Source organism: Cherax quadricarinatus, chromosome 71 (genome assembly GCF_038502225.1).
Source record: "Cherax quadricarinatus isolate ZL_2023a chromosome 71, ASM3850222v1, whole genome shotgun sequence".
NCBI lineage: Eukaryota > Metazoa > Arthropoda > Malacostraca > Decapoda > Parastacidae > Cherax > Cherax quadricarinatus.
The window spans coordinates 22,609,549-22,628,817 of NC_091362.1; the positions used below are offsets into that span (position 1 = coordinate 22,609,549).

At 38.8% G+C, this 19,269-nt stretch overlaps 1 protein-coding gene across 4 annotated transcripts in view; it reads left to right on the forward strand.

Annotated features, from left to right (window-relative positions):
* LOC128700384 (uncharacterized) overlaps window positions 1-13,380 on the forward strand; it is a 179,819-nt gene extending 166,439 nt beyond the window's left edge. For all 4 annotated transcript variants that reach the window (XM_070100143.1, XM_070100144.1, XM_053793561.2 and 1 more), the window contains exons 6-7: window positions 144-287; window positions 4,348-13,380. In XM_070100143.1, the coding sequence (XP_069956244.1) occupies window positions 144-287; window positions 4,348-4,519 (316 nt within the window). In that variant the 3' untranslated portion in view covers window positions 4,520-13,380. The remainder of the gene's footprint in view (window positions 1-143; window positions 288-4,347) is intronic.
* The last annotated feature ends 5,889 nt before the right edge of the window (window positions 13,381-19,269 follow it).

Here is a 19,269-nt window from a genome sequence, read left to right on the forward strand (position 1 = left end):
AAATAATTATTTTTATTACTACATATATGCTGAGGAAGATGGCAAACTACCTCAGAAACCATGTTTACTTTATATACGGTAAACATGATGTAATATATAGGTTAGACACATCATGAATAATTCAACAACTTATGTTTCCACAGTGCTGCTCGATCTCCTCACTCTGACAAGCGGCTCCGTGACTACACAATGGCTGAGGAAATTGGAAAGACTTCAGGAGACTGTACTGATTTCCACTATGAGTGTCCGCACTCATTATTTACTAACCCAGGAGAGTTAAAATGGATGTAAGTATGTATCGTATGCCTGTTTTCATCGTTGATGCAATAGCAAAATGTACTCTACTTCAGCATCATGAGTAGGCGAACATGATGTTGCAAACTAAAGGAGATTGACTCAGATATAAGTAATAAACAGTTGTAGTAATGTAGGAAATACAGCAGCATTCACAGAAAACTACAAACTTATTATAGAGAACTTCACACTGCTGACCGAGTCCTACATACTTGTGACTGGTACTCATATTATTATTATTATAATCAAAAAGAAGCGCTAAGCCACAAGGACTATACAGACTGGTACTCATAGAGACCTACGCTCTTTTGGCAAAGTTTTAAACACTTCAGACGGCTCTCTTTACCTGAGACTGGTATTCACACTGGCTATGATTATTCCTGAGGAGACACGGTGAGGCTGGCCAGTGGGTCCTCACAGTCACCAGCATCCACTCACTCTCACGTCGTCTCTTCCTTCTCAACAAAGTTTAAGACTTTTCATTTATTTTTAATTGTGTAAAGATTAAACATTTGCATGGTTGCTATATATATTAGAAGAATTCACAAGACCTACAGTACACACCTCTTGCTATGATTAAGTGACCAAATCTGAAGTATCAAATCTCTACCCTCAATTCTTCCCCCATGATGTTAAGTGAATGTATAGGAACTTTTGAACCGAGTGAGAGAGTAATTGTGGTAGGGGACCTGAATGCTAAAGTAGGAGAAACTTTTAGAGAGGGTGTGGTAGGTAAGTTTGGGGTGCCAGGTGTAAATGATAATGGGAGCCCTTTGATTGAACTTTGTATAGAAAGGGGTTTAGTTATAAGTAATACATATTTTAAGAAAAAGAGGATAAATAAGTATACAAGATATGATGTTGGGCGAAATGACAGTAGTTTGTTGGATTATGTATTGGTAGATAAAAGACTGTTGAGTAGACTTCAGGATGTACATGTTTATAGAGGGGCCACAGATATATCAAATCACTTTTTAGTTGTAGCTGCAGTGAGAGTAAAAGGTAGATGGGATACAAGGAGAATAGAAGCATCAGGGAAGAGAGAGGTGAAGGTTTATAAACTAAAAGAGGAGGCAGTTAGGGTAAGATATAAACAGCTATTGGAGGATAGATGGGCTAATGAGAGCATAGGCAATGGGGTCGAAGAGGTATGGGGTAGGTTTAAAAATGTAGTGTTAGAGTGTTCAGCAGAAGTTTGTGGTTACAGGAAAGTGGGTGCGGGAGGGAAGAGGAGCGATTGGTGGAATGATGATGTGAAGAGAGTAGTAAGGGAGAAAAAGTTAGCATATGAGAAGTTTTTACAAAGTAGAAGTGATGCAAGGAGGGAAGAGTATATGGAGAAAAAGAGAGAGGTTAAGAGAGTGGTGAAGCAATGTAAAAAGAGAGCAAATGAGAGAGTGGGTGAGATGTTATCAACAAATTTTGTGGAAAATAAGAAAAAGTTTTGGAGTAAGATTAACAAGTTAAGAAAGCCTAGAGAACAAATGGATTTGTCAGTTAAAAATAGGAGACGAGAGTTATTAAATGGAGAGTTAGAGGTATTGGGAAGATGGAGGGAATATTTTGAGGAATTGTTAAATGTTGATGAAGATAGGGAAGCTGTGATTTCGTGTATAGGGCAAGTAGGAGTGAGGAAGAGCCAGTTGTGAGTGTGGGGGAAGTTCGTGAGGCAGTAGGTAAAATGAAAGGGGGTAAGGCAGCCGGGATTGATGGGATAAAGATAGAAATGTTAAAAGCAGGTGGGGATATAGTTTTGGAGTGGTTGGTGCAATTATTTAATAAATGTATGGAAGAGGGTAAGGTACCTAGGGATTGGCAGAGAGCATGCATAGTTCCTTTGTATAAAGGCAAAGGGGATAAAAGAAAGTGCAAAAATTATAGGGGGATAAGTCTGTTGAGTATACCTGGCAAAGTGTATGGTAGAGTTATTATTGAAAGAATTAAGAGTAAGACGGAGAATAGGATAGCAGATGAACAAGGAGGCTTTAGGAAAGGTAGGGGGTGTGTGGACCAGGTGTTTACAGTGAAACATATAAGTGAACAGTATTTAGATAAGGCTAAAGAGGTCTTTGTGGCATTTATGGATTTGGAAAAGGCGTATGACAGGGTGGATAGGGGGGCAATGTGGCAGGTGTTGCAGGTGTATGGTGTAGGAGGTAGGTTACTGAAAGCAGTGAAGAGTTTTTACGAGGATAGTGAGGCTCAAGTTAGAGTATGTAGGAAAGAGGGAAATTATTTCCCAGTAAAAGTAGGCCTTAGACAAGGATGTGTGATGTCACCGTGGTTGTTTAATATATTTATAGATGGGGTTGTAAGAGAAGTAAATGCGAGGGTCTTGGCAAGAGGTGTGGAGTTAAAAGATAAACAATCACGCATAAAGTGGGAGTTGTCACAGTTGCTCTTTGCTGATGACACTGTGCTCTTGGGAGATTCTGAAGAGAAGTTGCAGAGATTGGTGGATGAATTTGGTAGGGTGTGCAATAGAAGAAAATTGAAAGTGAATACAGGAAAGAGTAAGGTTATGAGGATAACAAAAAGATTAGGTGATGAAAGATTGGATATCAGATTGGAGGGAGAGAGTATGGAGGAGGTGAATGTATTCAGATATTTGGGAGTGGACGTGTCAGCGGATGGGTCTATGAAAGATGAGGTGAATCATAGAATTGATGAGGGGAAAAGGGTGAGTGGTGCACTTAGGAGTCTGTGGAGACAAAGAACTTTGTCCATGGAGGCAAAGAGGGGAATGTATGAGAGTATACTTTTACCAACGCTCTTATATGGGTGTGAAGCATGGGTGATGAATGTTGCAGCAAGGAGAAGGCTGGAGGCAGTGGAGATGTCATGTCTGAGAGCAATGTGTGGTGTGAATATAATGCAGAGAATTCGTAGTTTGGAAATTAGGAGGAGGTGCGGGATTACCAAAACTGTTGTCCAGAGGGCTGAGGAAGGGTTGTTGAGGTGGTTCGGACATGTAGAGAGAATGGAGCGAAACAGAATGACTTCAAGAGTGTATCAGTCTGTAGTGGAAGGAAGGCGGGGTAGGGGTCGGCCTAGGAAAGGTTGGAGGGAGGGGGTAAAGGAGGTTTTGTGTGCGAGGGGCTTGGACTTCCAGCAGGCATGCGTGAGCGTGTTTGATAGGAGTGAATGGAGACAAATGGTTTTTAATACTTGACGTGCTGTTGGAGTGTGAGCAAAGTAAGATTTATGAAGGGGTTCAGGGAAACCGGCAGGCCGGACTTGAGTCCTGGAGATGGGAAGTACAGTGCCTGCACTCTGAAGGAAGGGTGTTAATGTTGCAGTTTAAAAACTGTAGTGTAAAGCACCCTTCTGGCAAGACAGTGATGGAGTGAATGATGGTGAAAGTTTTTCTTTTTCGGGCCACCCTGCCTTGGTGGGAATCGGCCAGTGTGATAATAAAAAAATAATAAAAAATAACATACATACATAAATCATTTACATAGAGTTTTATTATTGTTCTCTGGCACGTTCCCCTGCTCATCCATTGCCGCTGTTAGTATGGTTTCTCTTATGACCAGTCTGCTACTGATCAAATGTTTCATTAATTAAAATTTACAACAGACAAGGATAAACAGGGAGAGTAACATAAACATTATGGAAATATCGAAAGAACTGAACAGAGTTTGATGGTCACTGTAACTACCTCCAACTTAATGTTAGCAATTTTAGTATAGTTGCACTAACGTTGAAATATTTCTCTCCCTACCTTCCCTTCCTGCAAAAACAAAAAGGTATCTGAATTAGGAAGAAGAACACTTGTTTAAACTGTGTTGTTGGTAGAGAGTTAATGAAGTTACTCACAGTCCTTAATCTTACAAATATATTTTATTAGCCCATAACTCTCATTTTTAAATGAATGTCAAAATATCTAGTAATGTTCCTCCATGGTCATTTGTGTATCAGTTTTTTTTTTATTTTTGTGATATGCAACAAGGCAACAAGAAGTAAATTATTGTTCTTATTTACAGAGCCTGAACTTTCTGTAAACATGCTACAAGGCAACAAGAACTAAATTATTTTTCTTCTTGTTTGCAGAGAAGCTGAGCACTATAAGGACCAGTATGATGAAGAGTCGAAGAATGAGACGGAGAAAGATAAGTCTGAGAAGGACACTACTAAAGACACAGCTTCACAAAAAAATCCAAAAAAAGTGTCAACTGAGAAGACTAAAAAATCAAGGAGAAGGTTTAGAAAATCTTGTGATTAGTTTTGTAAAATATGTACAAAGCAAATAAAGATGGCATTGTCTGGTTTGCAACTGTGAATTTTGGGGTATTACTAGAAGGTGATATTTATAATAGATTTGGTAATATCTTCAAAAGTTCATTATGGTAACCAGATTCAAGAAAGAATCCTATTTTCCATGCATTATTCCAGTCTCAGTATTTCTGTGATGTGATAATGGTGTAGAAAGACTTATGTGCTAGATGTGTGTGTGTAGGCTATGATAGGTATAAATAACTTTTGTAACAGCAGTTATTAAAATTTTGAGTTTAATTGACCATATTCAGAGAGTTGGAATAGTCTTCATTAAGAACCAGCATGACCTCAATAAACAAAAATAATTCTGTGAAACTTTACAATTTTAAAGAAATACAGATAATTAGTTTTCACTTACAAAAATGATTAATGTAAAAAATAATAACCATAAATGATGTGCTTGCATTCAGTGTTTGTTATGATGGCAGAGTAATATTAAGCAATACAAAACTGGTTTAAGTCCATGCATGTTGCATTCACATTAGAAGGAACTTGCAACACAGTGATGGAACACTAAGTACAGGCCAGACTATAATACTGCTAGACATTTGCTGCTCAAACAGTGTTAGGTCACAGATTTTAACATTTAAGCGACATTACTCTCTATACTGCTAAATTACTCCATATGTCTGTGGTTAAATTAAAAGAAAAATATTTTAACTTCATTGGATTTCAACCATTTGCTTATAATGGATATTGCCTAAAATACCAGATAAACTGTCACAGATTTTGACTATAAGAACATCACAGTATATTTCAACAGTGAAATACTGTAATCATAGGGTATTTTCTAGTGCAATGACAGAAAAAAATAACTTCTTGCACTTCAAAAATAATTTTGTAATTGTAACTGGGATTTCAGTGTTAAATGTGAGACAAGTTGTATAAATTTTCAAATTTGTAGAACTGTGTTTTATTTTGGTAATAACGCTAATGTCTCAGGAATCTTACAGTTAATGAAAGTTACGCTTTTGAGTATGTTACAGTATATAACTTTTGGTGGCATTCTCTGCTGCAAATATTGGGCATCATATTAATTGAATTCCATGTGTATTATAAAAAACATTTGTGAAGTGCTGTTGCATTGTTTGTCTTGAATGGTGAATTACAAATGTCTGAATGCCATTTAAGAAACATTTGTCATATTACTTTGTTATATTGATCTCTTTCATTGAATGTGTTGATCATAACATTTATGATTCCTACTTGTGAGAAATACCTAAATGTTTATATTATGTAAATGTTGTGATATGTTTGGCTATTCATCTTCCACATCTTTTAGATGTATAAGTAATTTTATGATAGTTTCAGAATGTGTCATGTTGTAACAATTTCTAGATTATATTGTGAAATACACTGTATTTATCACCATATTTAAGTATAGTGTGATGTAACAATCACATACACATAGTTTATTTGTAATTCATCATTTTTATTTATTTATTAATGTTTTGCACTGAATTGATGATGGTTTAACCCAATCATTTTGTTGTTAATATTATATTGTATTCACCATTTATGTCATCCAGAAGTATTTTTTCTATATACGTATAGATAGAAAGCTCAAAGTTAAATATTTGCTATATTTTTTTATAATTGTTGTGTATTTATCTAATTACTACCTTATATATCAAACTGCATTTTTGTTGAAGTGCCATATAAATATGAACCCTCCAGAAGCTGCAGGTGTGGATCATCGTATGACTAACACCCACGTCAGAAAACACTTGTCCTATTTCTTGACCAACTTTACCTAACCTAACCTAACCTCCATATGTACTGCACTCTCCAGAAAACTGAACCTGCATTATAACATTGGTGTTGTTCTCTAATCTACTAGTTACCTCTGTACATCTTTCAGTAGTACATGTAATGATTCAGAGATACATTGCAGCGTTATACAAAATTGAAGATTCATATAATTGATTAAGATTGCAGTTAAAGACATGGAAACAGGACTTTCAGGATTTCTCTTATTCAAAGAGTGGCTTTTGACAGATTATATTTACATATTTAAAATTTTGCACAGATGTCACATGGATTATTAAATTGATTAATATATAACATTTTCCTGTAACTTGCTAAAGCGTAATAGCACATTTGTAAACAACTCACAGAATTAACTTGTACCCACCCACTCACTTTGTGAGCTTTCTTCCTGTAATTTGATGTGTGTCACTCGCCATACTATTTATATGTTCTGTAAATATGTACTGATATGGCATCGGTGAGCAGATGTTGCAACACTAGATAATGATGAATCAGATACTGTATAACTGCTGGGTTAGATTCTCATCTTGTGATGATGTTGCTTGTGCTGAATACTTCATCCATCACTGTTATGAGTTTTCTCTTTGGTTTAAGCTCTGATTCTTTGCTAGCTTTTTATAAATCTGCTGAACATTTTCTAAGCTTATTCCTGCCAAAGTTGAGTTTTGTTGTAGTTTATTGACCCTCTTCCATATTTGAAGGCATATATTCACTGTAGTGTATTTTTCATAGTACTCCTTAGTAATTCATTGAAGATGCTAGTCGAGGCTGGTTAGTTGCTCATCTGTAGGACTTGACTTGTAATGACAGTACTGTCATAAACATAGTAACACAAGTGAAGAGGAAAACCTTTATATAATAGCAATGTTTCGCTGAGTGATTAGCCATGCCAGGTATTGACCGGAAGAAGCTTTTCACAGAGAGAAACGTTGTTATTAAATAAAAAAAAAAGTTCTCTGAACTTAGTGTTTTTTTTGACCGAGCCTTGAGTTGCTGAAATTATTGAAGAGTTAAGAGCTTCTTACGGTAAATACAAGACTCACTAAAAGCATTATTTACTGCATCTTACGGTAACAATGTGTCAGTCTATATTATATGTTTTTGTCCAGTAAACCATTTTTTCTATTACTGATCACTGTGCCTGTATACGTACATAATACAGTGACATCAGTAACAAGTGTGAGGCATACCTGGAGTATACCTGGAGGGGGTTCCGGGGGTTAACGTCCCTATGGCCTGGTTGGTGACTAGGCCTCGTGCTGGATCAGGACCTGATCAACCAGGCTGTTACTGCTGGCTGCATGTAAGCCGACATATGAGCCACAGCCCAGCTGATCAGGTACTGACTTTAGGTACCTGTCTAACTCCTTGAAAGACAGCCAGGGGTCTATTGGTAATTCCCCTTATGTATGCTAGGAGGCAGTTGAACAGTCTTGGGCCCCGGATACTTACTGTGTTGTCTCTTAGCATACTTGTGGCGCCCCTGCTTTTCATTAGGGGGATGTTGCATCTCCTGCCGAGTTTTTTGCTTTCGTAGAGTGATTTTCGTGTGCAGATTTGGGACTAGTCACTCTAGGATTTTCCAAGTGTATTTTATCATGTATCTTTCTCACCTGCATTCCAGGGAGTACGAATCAAGGGACTTCAACCATTCCCAGTAATTTAGGTACTTCATCGTACTTATACGTGCCGTGAAAGTTCTCTGTATATTCTCAAGGTCTGCAATTTCGCCTGCCTTGAAAGGAGTCGTTAGTGTACAGCAATATTCCAGTCTAGAGAGAACTGAATAAAATTATTATAGCTGACCTTAATGTTTACAGATTGATGTTTCATAATTTGTTATTGTTTTTGATAGTCAGATTGAGGAAGTAATAGCTGTTTGGTTTCAGAATTATATGAATTATAAATTATATATCCTCTGTTCTCCATGGGGAAGTGGAACAGAATTCTTCCTCCGTAAGCCACGCGTGTTGTAAGAGGCGACTAAAATGCCGGGAGCAAGGGGCTAGTAACCCCTTCTCCTGTATATATTGCTAAATGTACAAGGAGAAACTTTCGTTTCTCCTTTTGGGCCACCCCGCCTCGGTGGGATACGGCCGGTGCGTTGAAAGAAAGAAAGATATCCTCTGTATTAAGAAATCTTCAAAACTCACACATTTATGCAACATATTTATCGTTGCTGTGTTTGGGAACTTGATATGTACACTATAAGAACTCAGAGACATCAAATGCTTCAAGGTACTGTATAAAACTTGTATCAGAGCATTTTTTAAAAGGAAATTAGAGAACCAAATAGAAAAGCAGTCAGTGCGTGGAAAAAATATAATTCATTGTTAAGTAAATGGACACAGATGTAACTAATGTGACATTTTATTGTGGGAATGTTTCACTTTACAGGAGTTTTGTCAAACCGTTACAAAGCTCCTGGAGAGCGAAACGTTGCCACAGTAAAATGTCACATAATTTGCATCTGTGTCCATTTAACTAATATTTCATCGGCAATTCTACCATTATTAATAATTCATTGTAATAGCACTTCGGAGGTTGAGAGTGGTAGAGTCAGCAGGTGGCAACCTTGCAGTGTAAGGTCAACCCAGAACAAGAACCTCCAATGAAAAAGGAATACTGTACCCAATTCTGAATTTCCCACCCTAGTGCTTCCACTAGCAGCTAGTCCAACCAATCTATTTGCTACCTGAGTGGGCAGCTGCATACATTGTACATACACAAATATAAAACCTTATATGCAGCTGTCATTACAGAAAATGGTAATTACATTGCTGTATCTGATCAGTGAATAGTGTAACTATAATGTACCTTTTCACATTTGATCGACATACAGGATATTTGTGTAGGTTATATACTGCGACATCAATTTCTGTATATGTGCCCCTCTGTTCAACAAACTTATCTTACATGAATTTACCAGATAAAATTAACCTATTTTTTATCAATTCAGAGACAGGAAGCCTATGGGTTGTGAAGGATAACTATTGTATCCGATGAGCTTTTTGTGTTTTAAATTTCTTGATCTGACAGAAATACTTCCATGTGGCTATTAATCAGTGGAGAATATTTTTTTGTTGTCCCTTCTACAAGTTGGCTTTGCAAACTTCATATTGTGACCTCTTATGTATGTGTAATATATTAGACATTTTTATAAACTGATCAGGTTTTAAGTTTGCAAACTTCTTATTCTATATACATGTACTAAATATCTTTGGGACCCAACTTCTTGTTCCTCATTTGAAGTATTGTCAGAGTTGTAGCCTTAAGCTTACTCCTGCCTTAGCTGAAGATGTCCGAGTAGCGTGTATACACAAGCAAGCTTTGGTGTGTATAGTTAGTATGGTTCAAGTATTGTGAGCAAGAATGTTAGGCAAAATTGGTTTACCATAAATCTATGTTGTGTTAAAAACGTTGTACACTGCAAGTTTTAGACAATAATTTTTAAATGTCTCATTATTTTATGGTGCCAGTAGACACGACTCGTTCAGATGCTTATATGACTGGTTATTTTAAGGTGCTTGTAAATGTCTAATTATCTTAAGGTACTTTTAGATATAAATGGTTCAGCTGCATGTAGATATATCTGGTTATTTTAAGATGCTTGTAGATATGACTGGTTATCTTAAGGTGCTTCTAGATACTATACTGCTTGTAGATACGCAGTGACTGGTTGAGGTGTTTGTAGGTACCATGTAACTGGTTCAGGTGCTTGTAGGTACCATGTAACTGGTTGAAGTGCTTGTAAGTACCGTGTGACAAGCTGATGTGCTTGTAGGTAACGTGTGAATCGTGGAGGTGCTTGTAGGTAACATGTGAATGGTGGAGGTGCTTGTAGATAACGTGTGATTGGTTGAGGTGCTTGTAGGTACTGTGTGATTGGCTGAAGTGCTTGTAAGTATGTCTGGTTGTCTTGTTGAGATGCTAAGTGATCGGTAGTTTTACACTTCACATCTGCTACATTTCATAAAGACGGGTAACTTTAGCAAATTGCTTAGTCTCAAGGCAGTCTTTCTTGCTTCTTAGTGACACGCAGAACTTGTCAGCTATTTGTTTATCATGCTATGCACCCCTGGTATTCAAGAATTCTATGATTTTGTATGCTCTTACTGAACGGTTGGAACCCCAACTTAATTGGTTTATGTCTGAATTGATGTACATTATACAGCCTAGCCTAAGCCAACATGCTGTATTTATGTTTGGGTTTGTATTTTAGTGTTTATATCCATAGTGTATATTAAACATTGGTTGATTCAAATGACTTTGATGTGTGTGTCTGATGGCTTGCAAAATCATCCATTGTTTCCTATTAGTTTACGTGGTTTATAGAATGTCCGACAATACAAGAGCAAATTTGACTTGTATCAAATTTCTATATTGTTTGTCGTAAAGTTTACCACACACTTCAGATGTTATAAAAGTTTACTTAAAAATATACATTTAAAAATGGGATCACATGGGCGTTAGTCCATGACACTTTTTTTTACTGAGGTTTGTCATGCAAAACTATCCAAATTGTGCTGACTGAATTATTATTTGTATGTTAAAATTATTTTATGTTCAAGTGTACTGCAGCCAATCCAGAGAACTGAACAAAGATCACATCTGTTGAAAGACACAAAGTTCCTCTCTGTAAGTGTCATTTTCACCGCTTCTATTTTTATCAATTGTCTCCAAAGGTAAAATATCTAAAGAGGAAACTTTTTATGAAGATTCTCTGATATTGTTTTTTAATTAGTTTACCAGTCATTACTATAACAAACTAATACAGTTACAGTACACTCTTAGCTATGTCTTGTGTTAGTGCTTTCTGCTGCCTGGGAAGTACCTCAAACTTTTCATTAAGGTCTCTCCTGGTCTAAGAGAAACCTTAATGAGTATAAAGTAAAGGTCAAGGTCAGACATTCAGAATTTGTATTTGTATATATGTACAGTATAGTGATAGCTGTGTTGAGTGTGCTGCTCTCCTAGTGCTCTTTCTTGTCGATATATAGATTCTTACACTTTCTTATCAGAAACACAATATGTATGTTAAATAAATTATAATATACGTATGTGACATATATTATAATTTATTTAGCACGCTGGTAGTCTCCCACCAAGGCAGGGTGACCTGAAAAGAAACACTCACTATCATTCACACTATCACCCCATAAACATAAGAACATAATAAAGGAGGAACACTGCAACAGGCCTGCTGGCCCATGCTAAGCAGGTCCTTCACAATCCATCCCACCATTAGGACATTTGCCAACCCAACCTTCAGCGCTACCCGAGAAACAAGCCCCGATAACTCCATTCATACACGTGTAAGTACCACTCAAATCCAACCCCTCTCACTCATGTATTTATCCAACCTAAATTTGAAACTACCCAAGGTCCTAGCTTCAATAACCCTACTAGGCAGACTGTTCCACTCATCAACTATCCTATTTCCAAACCAATACTTTCCTATATCCTTTCTAAATCTAAACAGACCTATTGACTATGATTCATGTAATAACTGTCTTGCCAGAGGTGCACAGACATCGCAGTTCCAGTAACCCTAATATGCACTAAATATTAAGTGGATGTAATGAAATAATTTAATGCATATTAATTAATCATTTGTAATTTTCCTGTGTCATATATAGTACTTTTCCGCTTTTTTGTTAAAAAATCTTTGTTATTATGCACGAGCACTGTTGTGCAATAAGGCTCTTAGTTTATTTCAAGTTGTCTTTAATACTGATCAATACATGTATTTATGATATGCTTGACAATATTCATGTGCATCATGAATATTGTCACAAACGACTCTGCTATGATAATTCCAGCATCCAATAATGCATAGTCATTACTATATAATTTTTATATTTACTGATGGATCTGTCCATCAGAATCTGCTAAGATATTTGTCACTTTTCAAGTGTTGAATAACTTCAAGATGCACAAGAAACATTTACGAAATTACTTGTCTGGTTGTCACACTTATGATAAATTTGTTTATCTTGGAAGGTAAGTTTGTGTTAAGGTTGAAGACTAATTAGCAGCCATACACTAGCAAGACTGAAGTAAAAAAAGTGAAGTTGAGTAGTCAGTGAAAGTTGACCATAATTAAACAATAGCTGTTAGGAAGACCAGCCAATGTTCTGTGGATAATGACCATTTCATATTTTCTCTGTCCAATAAAGAAAACTCATAACTGTGTTTGCTTCAACTATTACTCTTGTATTTGTGTCATTGATTGTCTTTCCATTAAAGTTTCTACTCTCTCAATCTTAACGTTATATATTAATTGCCCATCAATATTTAGATAAATGGTTCAGAGGACTGACAAGTTAATAAATTAGACACATGTGCACACTTGGGTATCTTTAATGACGAAACGTTTCACCATACAGTGGCTTCATCAGTCCATACAAAGGAGAATGGTGAAGAACAGGAGTTTGAGGTAATCAGTCCCTCAGCCTTGAGTCAATGTGGTCAGTCCATCAGTCTTGAAAAGAATACAGCATATGTGTGAAGTAGCTTATATACTGTAGGCAGGAGAGGTGCAGCAGTCGTAGGTGGAATCACATTTGTCCAGCGTGGAAGTAGGTCGTGCCCAAGGGTTAGGCAAGTGAACAATTCCCTGTATTATGATCCCAAGTTGTTGCTGTGTCAGACAGGAATGTAGATGAATGGTTCAGAGAACCGATAAGTTGATATGTTTATGTCCATGAATGTATTTTGTCTTGGAAGAGTTCTATAGAAGCGTTGAAACTTCTTTCTCTATTATCAGAATGTATCTTGCCTAGTTCTTATCCTGATATTTTGAACTGAAGACTACTGATTTTTTTGTGGTTAATGCTGTGATGTGCATAAGGCGATGTGCAACATTATGTATTATGCTGTATTTCGAATATGTACTTTCGAACCTATGTACAGTATTGACATGAAATATACAAATTAAATTAAGTTCAATGTAAAAAAAATGTTTGTGATATTTATTGCAGCTGTTAAGGTTGTAAGTACCGGTAAGCAATAAAACTGATATGTGATCTTTTGTAAGTGCTTATTTTATTTGATCCATCCACACTATAGTAAGTGACATGAAGAGCGTTACTACAGTAAGTGAAGTGAAGAGCATTACTACAGTAAGTGACATGGAGAGCATTACTGTAGTGAGCTACAGAAAAGTAATAATACAAGATCCTCTTCAACGGAAGAGAAAGAACCCGCAATAATGGATTCAAATTAGATAAGTTTAAATTTAGAAAGGATATAGGAAAGTATTGGTTAGTTCTCCATATCCAACTTTGGCTATGCCGTATCTCTACGAAGCATAAAGATATTATTTTTTGTTGGGTCCCTGGTCATGTCGATGTACAGGGCAATGAACAGGCAGACACTGCTGTGCGGTCAGCAGTACATGACCTGAGCATTAAAATGGTATAAAATACCGACAGATTGTTAGGTAAGACACATATGCAACAGTTAGGTATCTTTATTTCGAAACGTTTCGCCTACACAGTAGGCTTCTTCAGTCGAGTACAGAAAAGTTGATAGAAGCAGAAGATACTTGAAGACGATGTAATCAGTCCATCACCCTTAAAGTTTTGAGGTGGTCAGTCCCTCAGTCTGGAGAAGAGCATTGTTCCATGGTATGAAACAATATGGAGATGAAGTGACAGGATGGAGCCTTATATAGCGCCAGGAGGTGAGACAGGTCACTAGTAGAACGCAGATGTTGGGAGGTCAGGTCCCTCTCAAATCCAGCCGCTCTCACTAGTAGAGGTAGTCGTAGTTGATTCCAGGTCTGTACCAAGATACCCTTGTGTTGCAGTGTCTGACAGATTGAACATTAAAATGGTATAAAATACCGACAGATTGTTAGGTAAGACACATATGCAACAGTTAGGTATCTTTATTTCGAAACGTTTCGCCTACACAGTAGGCTTCTTCAGTCGAGTACAGAAAAGTTGATAGAAGCAGAAGATACTTGAAGACGATGTAATCAGTCCATCTCCCTTAAAGTTTTGAGGTGGTCAGTCCCTCAGTCTGGAGAAGAGCATTGTTCCATGGTATGAAACAATATGGAGATGAAGTGACAGGATGGAACCTTATATAGCGCCAGGAGGTGAGACAGGTCACTAGTAGAACGCAGATGTTGGGAGGTCAGGTCCCTCTCAAATCCAGCCGCTCTCATTAGTAGAGGTAGTCGTAGTTGATTCCAGGTCTGTACCAAGGGTATCTTGGCCACACTCGTCTTACTCACGGGTATCTCATGGAGAGGCACCCTGTACCTCTCTGTGAGCAGTGTCAAGTTCCTGTATCGATTAGCCACATTCTGTTAGACTGCCCTCTCTATCAACGAGCACGCAGAATTTACCTCCAACGCCGTCTTCGTTCTACTACTCTCTCTTTACCTTCCCTTCTTGCTGATGGACCCTCCTTTAATCCTGACTCATTGACTTCTTGATGACTGATTTACTCCACAAACTCTGATGATGATACCTTATGCACTCCCCTCAGCCCTTTCTAGCTCAGTCTCTTGCTGCCATCGCTCTTACAAGTGCAGTTTGCAAAGTGATGGAACGCCTCGTAAATCGACGTTTAATGTGGTATTTAGAGACTCACAACAGTCTCTCCGCTAGTCAATATGGCTTTCGTAAGGGTCGTTCTACCATAGACCCCTTACTACGCTTGGATACGTATGTTCGTAATGCCTTTGCGAATAATCACTCAGTTATTGCCATATTTTTTGACCTTGAGAAGGCATATGACACAACTTGGAGGTATAATATTTTGGCCCAGGCCCATTCCTTAGGCCTCCGAGGCAATCTACCATCCTTCCTTAAGAACTTTTTAACTGACAGACATTTCCGTGTTCGAGTCAATAATGTTCTTTCCCCGGACTTCGTCCAAGCTGAAGGTGTCCCTCAGGGATGTGTTCTAAGCACAACACTTTTTCTCCTTGCTATAAATGATTTGGCCTCTGTTCTTCCACCCAATATTTGGTCATCACTCTATGTTGATGACTTCGCTATTGCTTGTGCAGGCGCTGACTGTCACCTTATTGCAGTTTCTCTCCAGCATGCGGTCGACCGTGTTTCCACTTGGGCCACCACACATGGGTTTAAATTTTCAAGTACCAAAACTCACCAAATTACTTTCACTAGACGCTCTGTTATCTCCGATCATCCTTTGTATCTCTATGGCTCCCGTATCCCCGAACGTGATACAGTCAGGTTTCTAGGCCTTCTCTTTGACCGTCGGTTAACCTGGAAACCTCACATTACCTCTCTGAAGGCAACTTGTCACAGCCGGCTAAACCTTCTTAAAACCCTTGCTCATCTTTCCTGGGGAGCTGATCGTCGAACTCTGCTTCGCCTACATTCAGCCCTCGTTTTATCGAAACTCGATTATGGTGACCAGATTTATTCCGCGGCCTCTCCTGCTACTCTCTCTAGCCTTAACTCTATCCATCACCAAGGCTTACGTTTGTGCCTTGGTGCTTTTCGCTCTTCCCCTGTTGAGAGCCTCTATACAGAAGCAAATGTTCCATCCTTGTCTGATCGCCGTGATGCCCATTGCCTTCGTTACTATGTACGCTCTCACGATCTACACAATCCTTCCATTTATAGAATGGTCACCGATATTAGTAGACATTCTTTATTCGTTCGCCGCCCCTGTTTGCTCCGTCCCTTTTCTCTTCGCCTACTTTCACTCTTGTCTTCCCTTCAGTTACCACCTTTATATGTTCATGTAGCATCTCACTTTTCCCTACCCCCCTGGGAAGTTCCAGCTGTTCGGGTCTGTTCTTTCTCACTCCCTTGCTCGAAAGCTCAACTGCCTACGGTGGCTTCCCGCTCTCTTTTTCTTGATCACTTCCACTCTCATTCTCATGCCACCGCTGTGTACACAGATGGCTCTAAGTCTTCAGACGGCGTCGGATTCGCAGCAGTGTTTCCGGACAGCGTCGTACGAGGGCATTTACTATCTTCAGCTAGCATTTTTACTGCTGAACTGTATGCCATTCTTGCAGCACTTATTCGTATCGCATCTATGCCTGTGTCATCATTTGTAGTAGTCTCAGACTCCCTTAGTGCTCTACAGGCTATACGAAAATTTGATACATCTCATCCCCTAGTTCTCCGTATCCAACTTTGGCTACGCCGTATCTCTACCAAACATAAAGATATTGTTTTTTGTTGGGTCCCTGGTCATGTCGACGTACAGGGCAATGAACAGGCAGACACTGCTGCGCGGTCAGCAGTATATGACCTACCAATTTCCTATCGAGGTGTTCCATTTCTGGACTATTTTGCTGCAATAGCTACCCACCTTCGCACCCGTTGGCAACAACGTTGGTCAACTCTGCTCGGTAACAAACTTCATTCTATTAAACCGAGCATAGGTTACTGGCCGTCTTCTTGTCATCAGTGCCGAGGTTGGGAGACCACTCTCTCCCGCCTTCGCATTGGCCACACTCGTCTTACTCATGGGTATCTCATGGAGAGGCACCCTGTTCCTCTCTGTGAGCAGTGTCAAGTTCCAGTATCGATTAGCCACATTCTGTTAGACTGCCCTCTCTATCAACGAGCACGCAGAATTTACCTCCAACGTCGTCTTCGTTCCCCTACTCTCTCTTTACCTTCCCTTCTTGCTGATGGACCCTCCTTTAATCCTGACTCTCTCATTGACTTCTTGACAACGACTGATTTACTCCACAAACTCTGATGATACTTTTCGCACTCCCCTCAGCCCTTTCTGGTTCAGTCTCTTGCTGCCCTTTACCCTTTCACCATCCACTGCCCCGCTGTTATCCGTAACCTGTTGCTCATCCATCTCCCTTTTGCCACCTGATGCCCTCGCTTCCTTCCTGCCCTGCAGCGCTGTATAGTCCTTGTGGCTTAGCGCTTCTTTTTGATTATAATAATAATAATCTTGCTGCCCTTTACCCTTTCACCATCCACTTCTCTGCTGTTATCCGTAACCTATTACTCATCCACCTCCCTTTTGCCACCTGATGCCCTCGCTTCCTTCCTGCCCTGCAGCGCTGTATAGCCCTTGTGGCTTAGCGTTTCTTTTTGATTATAATAATAATTGGAAACAGGATAGTTGATGAGTGGCACAGACTGCCTAGTAGAGTGATAGAAGCTGAGACTTGGGTAGTTTCAAGTTTAGGTTGGATAAATACATGAGTGAGAGGGGTTGGATTTGCGTGGAGCTTGCACATGAGCTAATAGATTCATCAGAAATGTAGATGAATGGTTCAGAGAACCGATAAGTTGATAAATCAGACACAAGTGCAACACCTGGGTATCTTTAATGAGGAAACGTTTCACCACACAGTGGCTTCATCAGTCCATATGCAGGAGAACGGTGAAAAACGGGAGTTTGAGGTAATCAGTCCTTCAGCCTCGAGTCCATCAGTCCATCAGTCTTGAAAAGAATACAGTATATGTGCGAAGTAGCTTATATACTGTAGGCAGGAGAGATGCAACAGTCATAGGTGGTATCACATTTGTCAAATGTGGAAGTAGGTCGTGCCCAAGGGTTAGGCAAGTGAAGGATTCCCGGTACCATTATACTGCTCTGCATAACGAGCGGCTTTCTATATAGTGGTATGTTATTTATGTCCGCTAGGCGTGCAGTAGTAGTAGTAAATAAAGATATTATTATTATTATGAATGTGTTTTGTCATATGCTGTAAGGTTTGCATTGAGGTGTGTTTGGAAAATTGGATGTTTGGACACTGAGTTGTAATGTTCCTGTGTATGGCCTTGTAGCTGTACACACTGTATTTTATGTCATTAACATCTCCATAAAACCATACTGCGAGAGATATTTATAGGAGGAAACGTTATATTTATAATTCCCGTCCAGATTCTGGCAACATTTACTCCAGATTCCCGGGAAGCTGTGCTCAATTATGCATGAACTTTGTACGAATGGTATATAATACCGACAAGATGAGAGTAAGACACATGTGCAACATCTGGGTATCTTTATTGTAGACGTTTCGCCATCCAGTGGCTTTATCAATACAAATTCTAGGACATAACTTGTAAAGTAAAAGGACACAAGTGCAACTAATGTGACATTTATTGTGGCAACGTTTCGCTCTCCAGGAGCTTTATCAAGCCATTACAAACAATACATGGACACAGAGGGTATATAAAAGCTCAGAGTGAGGTGAATATTAGTGAGGTACCATCGAAATGGTACCTCACTAATATTCACCTCACTCTGAGCCTTTATATACCCTCTGTGTCCATGTATTGTTTGTAATGGCTTGATAAAGCTCCTGGAGAGCGAAACGTTGCCACAATAAATGTCACATTAGTTGCACTTGTGTCCTTTTACTTTACATATTGTCGGTAATTCTACCAACTTTATTACAGGACATAACTTGAAGACAGTAGAACTATGTACAGAAGATGAGGTAATCAGTCCCTCAACCTAGGAGTAGGTGCGAACAACACCCTAGTCGTGGAGATTCTGAAGCAGAAGAAAGAATCCTGGCGCTTATATAGTAACGTCAGGTGTAGCAGACGAGAGCATATTCACTGGTAGGCGGGATTCCCCAGTGGAAGTAGGTCCTTCCCAAAGAGATGGGTTAGTTGTAGTAGTAGATGTCGTAGTCGTGAAGGTTATGTACATGTCCTCAGAATTAAGATTCCATGATGTTGCAGTGTCTGACAAGTTGTGTACGAATGGTATACAATACCGACAAGATGAGAGTAAGACACATGTGCAACATCTGGGTATCTTTATTGTAGACGTTTCCCATCTCTTTGGGAAGGACCTACTTCCACTGGGGAATTAGTAAGTAAGTAAGTAAGTAAGTAAGTAAATTTATTCAGGTATACACAATACAGTTACATAGAATTATCATACATAGCAGCATATGTGTAGAGAACCTAGGATAACCCAAAAAAGTCAGACAGAGTG